This window comes from Salmo trutta, chromosome 6 (assembly GCF_901001165.1).
Source record: "Salmo trutta chromosome 6, fSalTru1.1, whole genome shotgun sequence".
In the NCBI taxonomy this organism is placed as follows: domain Eukaryota; kingdom Metazoa; phylum Chordata; class Actinopteri; order Salmoniformes; family Salmonidae; genus Salmo; species Salmo trutta.
This window is the reverse complement of record NC_042962.1, coordinates 6,184,827-6,192,534: the sequence shown is the minus strand read 5'-3', so window position 1 is coordinate 6,192,534 and position 7,708 is coordinate 6,184,827. Positions and strand designations below refer to the sequence as shown.

The window sequence follows — 7,708 nt, the reverse complement described above, 5'->3', positions numbered from 1 at the left end:
GATCCCGCTAGTCCCCTGATCCCGCTAGTCCCCTGATCCCGCTAGTCCTCTGATCCCGCTAGTCCTCTGTCATGGTTGTTTATCGGCTCGTATCACCGACCAAGCCATCGGAACTGTTCATCAAGTTCTAAGTTACTGTCACGATTGAAAAATCATTCCTGAGACAGCATAAATGCAGGGGTTTCTTTCTTCTGGCAACACAAACATATACAAGCAAACAGAGAGACTAGCAGTTAACATTTAAATGATTAATTATAAAAACGGTAAACAACTAAACGGTCAGTACATGATGTATGAAGGGACACGAGGCAATTTTCTCTTCAGTGGCTGTGTCCGTAATGGCATCTTCCATTCCCTACAGTGCACTACTGTTGACTAGTGCACTATGGGCCCTAGTGCACAGTGAATAGGATGCCTTTTCAGACAAAGCCTGTGACTTTCTTTTGCTGACTTGTTCTACTTCTGAGACTGACTGCGTTTACATAGTGGTCTACAAAAAACTGTGGGACATCAATTCAGACAGAGAACTGCTTTCCAACACCCCTCAAAAGTAGAGCACTATATTATCGAGAATAGGTTGCCATTTCAAACACAGCCCTGGTTTATAATTAGAGTGAGACATGGTGATAAATACCGGGGGAATGAAGGGGGTAATAAGATCATGAGCCATGTTGGCCATGCCCTGCTGGTTTTGGTGCTGGAGAGTTGGATTGGTTCCAAAACCACCTCTCTGACAGAACCCAGTGTGTGGCTCATGAGGGCATGAAGTCAGAGTTTCGACAGCTCAGGAAAGGTGTCCCTCAAGGGTCGATGTTAGGGCCGGTCCTTTTCACTCCGTATATTAATTATGTAGGTGAACATGTTAACTGTATGACACAATTGTGCCTCTAAAATTGAGAATGCTTTTTAGGATTTGCAACTGGCTTTGGATGTCATTCAGAAACAACTCTTCCACCTGAAACTGTGCTGAAAGCCAGAAAGTCTCAGTACATGGTTTTGTCTAATCTCAAAGCAGACAAATGGAGTCATTTGCAGATTTTTACTTTAAATGGCATCTCTTCTTATAAGTACCTAGGCATGTATTTAGATGAACAGCTGCATTTCAAACAGCACATTAAAAACTTGACAAAGAAACTGAAGCTGAAATTAGATTTTTATTTTTAGGAACAAATCTTGTTTTTCTATGTCAGTTAGAAAGGATCTGTGCGAGGGCCATTTTTTTTATCTGTGTTGGATTATGCTGGACGCGGTGTATCAAGGAGCACTTAGGGTCATAACTAAACGCAAGACCACTCACCCATCACTGTCAACTATATAACATGGTGAAGTGGCCCTCGCTTCCTACCAGAAGGAACTGGTACATATTTGTGTACAAGGCAGTGCTTGTAATACTCCCTACATATATTTACTCCTGACTAACACCATCACAATCCAAAAGCCTCCACTCTCAGTCAGTTCCTAGGGAAAGGACTGAAATGGGGAAACAATCCTTCTCCTACAACATTTCCTGTACTTGGGACAAGCTGCAAAATACTTTCAAACTGGAAGAGATGGTGCCGCTGCCCGAGTTTAAAGCTCTGATAGAAAAGGGAACGTAATTGACCATTCTAATAGTGTTTAATGTATTGTGTTGCGTGTACACACTGACTACTTCCTGCTGACTTCTTGGTAGGTCACCCTAGAAAAAAAAGAGGTTTCTAACCTCAAGGCTATTTTCCTGGTTAAATAACACACCGTGATAAGATTAGCCATACTGTATGCAATAAAAGCAGAACATTCTGGTTTGGTCATCTGGTCTAATGGAAATGCCATTAGACCGTACTCACTTCAGGATAAAGCTAAATGGTCCATTTGGTTGAGATTGAAACCTGCTAAAATGAAATAGATTAAATGTCCTGACTCAACATTTTCACTCAATTTGATTTGTATCAATAAAATAAAAAGGTAATATTGGTCATTTTAGGTTGTCTAGGAGATGGGTAAAGATGGGTAAATTTAAAACAGATAAAAGCAGCTGGTGAACCTTTTAAGACTGGCATGATTGTGTGAATTCCTTTAAAGGGATGAGTCAATCAGTAAAGCAAGTCTGGGGATAAAAAAGTGGAATGGATGCAGACGATACAACGTTTACGTCACAATGTCCCATACTTCATAATGTAACAGTCGATTTAGAAGGAATGTTCTCAATCCTAATATATAGCACATCTCCAACACTGGATCTCAGGACATTACATACTTTAACTGACTGAAACCACTGCTGCTCAAATGGAAGAAGAGTTGGGAGGAGGTGAAGAAGTAATATTTCTCTCTTAGGCTTCAATTTAAAAACAACGATAAACAGAAGTCAACAGAGGAAAAAGATTGGCTCTGTTTGTTGTGGATAAAATACACTGTTTAACTGTTCCGTCTAGCGGCCGTTGTGGTGGAGCCGGATTAGTCTGGCAGCACAGACAGATCTGGGACCAGGCCAGTGCCGGATGGCCCTGAAGGGACAGCCCTAATAGTCGATGCCCTGGTCGACCTCGTTGTAGTGGGCCACGTCGCTGTAGTTGTCCTCTTCCTGATAAGCCACTGGGTACTCCTCCCCCTCTCCCTCCTGGAGGAACTCCTCAGCCTGATAGTCACTGTCGCTGATCTCTGAGCAGTTGGTGCCCAGGCTCCCGTCGGCATGAATGACAGGCTCGGTGGGCGAGCCGCAGTACTTTGGGTCGTACACTTGGCGTCCTAGGCCATATGCGCTCATGCCCTTCTGGGACGCTGCCTTGTTGGTGCCCATCTGCAGGGAGATGGTGCAGTTGTCCACTTGCTGCACCTGCTTATTGTCGAAGATGTCACGACGCGTTCCCGGGCAGGACATACCGGCCTAGGAGAGGAGCGGAGAAGAGAGGAGGACAGGGACACATTTAGGAGATTTCCAAGAAAACAGTTATAAGGCAGGAATATTGACCTGGATGGTCTTCTTCAAGACAACTACGGGTATTATGTACTATCAACAATGTGATTATGGTGATGTGCAAAGTAGATCTAGACTCCCCCCAACTCTCTGTTCCATTCCCCCCCGGCTCTCTGTTCCATTCCCCCCCGGCTCTCTGTTCCATTCCCCCCCCGGCTCTCTGTTCCATTACCCCGGGCTCTCTGTTACATTCCCCCCCCCAACTCTCTGTTCCATCCCCCCCCCCCCAACTCTCTGTTCCATTCCCCCCCCCCCCAACTCTCTGTTCCATCCCCCCCCCCCACAACTCTCTGTTCCATTCCCCCCGGGCTCCCTGTTCCATTCCCCCCGGGCTCCCTGTTCCATTCCCCCCCCCCAGGCTCTCTGTTCCATTCCCCCCCCCCCCCAGGCTCTCTGTTCCATTCCCCCCCCCAGGCTCTCTGTTCCATTCCCCCCCAGGCTCTCTGTTCCATTCCCCCCAGGCTCTCTGTTCCATTCCCCCCCAGGCTCTCTGTTCCATTCCCCCCAGGCTCTCTGTTCCATTCCCCCCAGGCTCTCTGTTCCATTCCCCCCCAGGCTCTCTGTTCCATTCCCCCCAGGCTCTCTGTTCCATTCCCCCCAGGCTCTCTGTTCCATTCCCCCCAGGCTCTCTGTTCCATTCCCCCCAGGCTCTCTGTTCCATTCCCCCCAGGCTCTCTGTTCCATTCCCCCCCAGGCTCTCTGTTCCATTCCCCCCGGCTCTCTGTTCCATTCCCCCCCCAGGCTCTCTGTTCCATTCCCCCCCAGGCTCTCTGTTCCATTCCCCCCAGGCTCTCTGTTCCATTCCCCCCAGGCTCTCTGTTCCATTCCCCCCAGGCTCTCTGTTCCATTCCCCCCAGGCTCTCTGTTCCATTCCCCCCAGGCTCTCTGTTCCATTCCCCCAGGCTCTCTGTTCCATTCCCCCCAGGCTCTCTGTTCCATTCCCCCCCAGGCTCTCTGTTCCATTCCCCCCAGGCTCTCTGTTCCATTCCCCCCAGGCTCTCTGTTCCATTCCCCCCCCGGGCTCTCTGTTCCATTCCCCCCCGGGCTCTCTGTTCCATTCCCCCCGGGCTCTCTGTTCCATTCCCCCCCCGGGCTCTCTGTTCCATTCCCCCCGGGCTCTCTGTTCCATTCCCCCCCAGGCTCTCTGTTCCATTCCCCCCCCGGGCTCTCTGTTCCATTCCCCCCAGGCTCACTGTTCCATTCCCCCAACTCTTTTGAGAGTAAAACTTGCTGGGTAGCTCCTTTCATTACATTGGTTCCATCATGGTTTCAATAGGGGAAGTGGACCACTGTAAAAGCAACTGTGTGGGTTCCACCCGCTGACATGCTAGTAGTGTTAAAATACATCATTGGCTTCACCTGGCTGGCTCCTTTGTTGGTGCCCATCTGCAGACTGATGGTGGTCTGGTCGTAAGGCTTGTCTGTCTGGGTCTTTGGGTCGTAAAGATGTCTCCTTGTCCCGTACGCTGTCATACCAGCCTGGCTTGCACACTTGTTGGTCCCCATCTAAACACGCAGGAACATAGAACCATTAGCTGAATAGACCCATTACAGGTATCTGACCTCCATATACAGGTATCTGACCTCCATATACAGGTATCTGACCTCCATATACAGGTATCTGACCTCCATATACAGGTATCTGACCTCCATATACAGGTATCTGACCTCCATATACAGGTATCTGACCTCCATATACAGGTATCTGACCTCCATATACAGGTATCTGACCTCCATATACAGGTATCTGACCTCCATATACAGGTATCTGACCTCCATATACAGGTATCTGACCTCCATATACAGGTATCTGACCTCCATATACAGGTATCTGACCTCCATATACAGGTATCTGACCTCCATATACAGGTATCTGACCTCCTATACAGGTATCTGACCTCCATATACAGGTATCTGACCTCCATATACAGGTATCTGACCTCCATATACAGGTATCTGACCTCCATATACAGGTATCTGACCTCCATATACAGGTATCTGACCTCCATATACAGGTATCTGACCTCCTATACAGGTATCTGACCTCCTATACAGGTATCTGACCTCCTATACAGGTATCTGACCTCCAATACAGGGCGATTGTGCATGTATTACATTTGAAGAATCAGTGACATAAACTACATATAAACATATTATCGGGATGATTTCCACTGGCAAAATATTGCAGAATAATGAACAAAAACAACACGTTTTATTGCATAGTCACATCCAGTAACAGAGCCTAACAACCTATCACACATCATCCCCATCATGTCGTACCTGCAGTCCGATGACACACTGTCCAGCCTTGATCTTCCTATCATCAAAATGGCGTGTCTGTTTGTCTGCGTATTTTACACCAATGTCACACGATGTGTGCATGCCTTTGGTCTTTGCCTATGGAATGAGATAAACATGTGGAAATATATTGATGCTACAAGTCTCTTGGAGAGAAGGAACCTCATCAGAAAGTCTTGGTAACACTTTGCTGTAACTGTCCCCAGAGAAGGAACCCCATCAGAAAGTCTTGGTAACACTTTACTGTAACTGTCCCCAGAGAAGGAACCCCATCAGAAAGTCTTGGTAACACTTTACTGTAACTGTCCCCAGAGAAGGAACCCCATCAGAAAGTCTTGGTAACACTTTACTGTAACTGTCCCCAGAGAAGGAACCCCATCAGAAAGTCTTGGTAACACTTTACTGTAACTGTCCCAGTATACACTTATTACCATAACATGTATTCTTGTATGTTTTGAAATCTAAAATGTATTATCACAGAAAACGTGTAGGAAAGTCTTTCTACCCCCCCCTCACCATGCTGGCCAGGGAGAGCAATGTGCTCTGGACTTGGGTCATGTTGCCGTTCTCAAACAGGTCGTTGGCCTCGAAGATGTCATTAGGCTTCATGCCATAGGCCAGGATGGCTTTGATGAAGTTGCCAAGGTTCTCCAGCTGGGGGAACACAACAACACGGATAACAGAGCTGGTACTATTCCCTATTCTATCTGACAAGACAATCCTATCCCTTCTACACCATACATTTCTATATGAATGTTCTGTGATGTTACATCCTCCTGAACAGGCCCCAGAACACAGAGGGGATGGGGAGGGGCATAGCAGGGATGGGGAGGGGCATAGCAGGGATGGGGAGGGGCATAGCAGGGATGGGGAGGGGGTTAGCAGGGATGGGGAGGGGGTTAGCAGGGATGGGGAGGGGCATAGCAGGGATGGGGAGGGGCATAGCAGGGATGGGGAGGGGGTTAGGTAAAAACATCAGAAAGTAATAACTCCTTAAAGGTGTTGAGAGAGAAAGAGAGCGACAGAGAGAGAGAAAGAGCGACAGAGAGAGAGACAGAAACAGAGAGAGCGAGAGAGAGAGAGAGAGAGAGAGAGAGAGAGGTGAAGGCTTAATGAATGAATCCATTTATTCTCCAGGCAGGACATTATTACAGGTCTTAAATGGTGTTTAATGACGTGAATAGCCACTCTACGGCTTCTGTGCTCTCTTGGAAAAAGTGTTCATATTATTATGGAAGGGTGTGAACAACACCATACACTGAGGTTATGTTTGACGAAGACATGAGCCTGCCAGTTCAGAGCACCAGCCTACCTCGTGCCAGTTCAGCGCACCAGCCTACCTCGTGCCAGTTCAGAGCAGTAGCCTACCTCGTGCCAGTTCAGAGCACCAGCCTACCTCGTGCCAGTTCAGAGCAGTAGCCTACCTCGTGCCAGTTCAGAGCAGCAGCCTACCTCGTGCCAGTTCAGAGCAGTAGCCTACCTCGTGCCAGTTCAGAGCAGTAGCCTACCTCGCGCCAGTTCAGAGCATTAGCCTACCTTGTGCCAGTTCAGTTGTGAGTGGTTAATTTTCTTTATCGAGCCGGGCTGCAGTTTGTTTATCAATCTGGGGGAAAGGAGTGAAAGTGTCATACATTAAAGCACTCATGTTCATTAAAGCAGCCATGTTCCTTAAAGCACTCATGTTCATTAAAGCAGCCATGTTCCTTAAAGCACTCATGTTCCTTAAAGCACTCATGTTCCTTAAAGCACTCATGTTCCTTAAAGCACTCATGTTCCTTAAAGCACTCATGTTCCTTAAAGCACTCATGTTCCTTAAAGCACTCATGTTCCTTAAAGTACCCATGTTCCTTAAAGTACCCATGTTCCTTAAAGTACCCATGTTCCTTAAAGTACCCATGTTCCTTAAAGTACCCATGTTCCTTAAAGTACCCATGTTCCTTAAAGTACCCATGTTCCTTAAAGCACTCATGTTCCTTAAAGTACCCATGTTCCTTAAAGTACCCATGTTCCTTAAAGCACTCATGTTCAATGTAAAAATGACATCTTACGACAAACTGATAGTAGTTTTAACAAGTGAATCTTGGGGAGGACAATATCTGCAGAATGGACATGTGTATCAAATGTGTATTCCACTGGGATGGGAAATAGACAAGATGCTAATCATGACATCAATCTGTGGACAGTGACAGGAGTGTGATTGATTACTCATGTAAAATCAATGTCAGTGTTTCCACCCAGCAAACATCAGCTACAGATCAGATCAGATCAGATCACAGCACACTTACTCTCCCAGGATGATTCCGTCCTTCAGGCCCTTCTGGAAGTTCTCTCCTATGGTCATCCCCGTCACTTCCTCGATCCAGAACCGAAGCTCCTCCTCCTTTTGCATGTCATATTTCCCTGCGATCTGAGAACAGTTAGTAACTTTTACTAAAGACACTATCTTTGTAATCTTGG

The 7,708-nt window shown here is 47.1% G+C and overlaps 1 protein-coding gene across 1 annotated transcript in view; it reads right to left on the bottom strand.

Moving 5' to 3' along the window:
- Nucleotides 1–1,135: 1,135 nt before the first annotated feature.
- The window catches only part of LOC115195345 (calponin-3-like), a 29,191-nt gene continuing 22,618 nt past the window's right edge, over nt 1,136–7,708 (bottom strand). Inside the window, exons 2-7 of the mRNA XM_029755123.1 lie at nt 7,537–7,658; nt 6,788–6,854; nt 5,768–5,905; nt 5,234–5,350; nt 4,313–4,459; nt 1,136–2,863 (exon numbers count right to left, since the gene is read on the bottom strand). Of these exons, the coding sequence (XP_029610983.1) occupies nt 2,498–2,863; nt 4,313–4,459; nt 5,234–5,350; nt 5,768–5,905; nt 6,788–6,854; nt 7,537–7,658 (957 nt within the window). The 3' untranslated portion in view covers nt 1,136–2,497. The remainder of the gene's footprint in view (nt 2,864–4,312; nt 4,460–5,233; nt 5,351–5,767; nt 5,906–6,787; nt 6,855–7,536; nt 7,659–7,708) is intronic.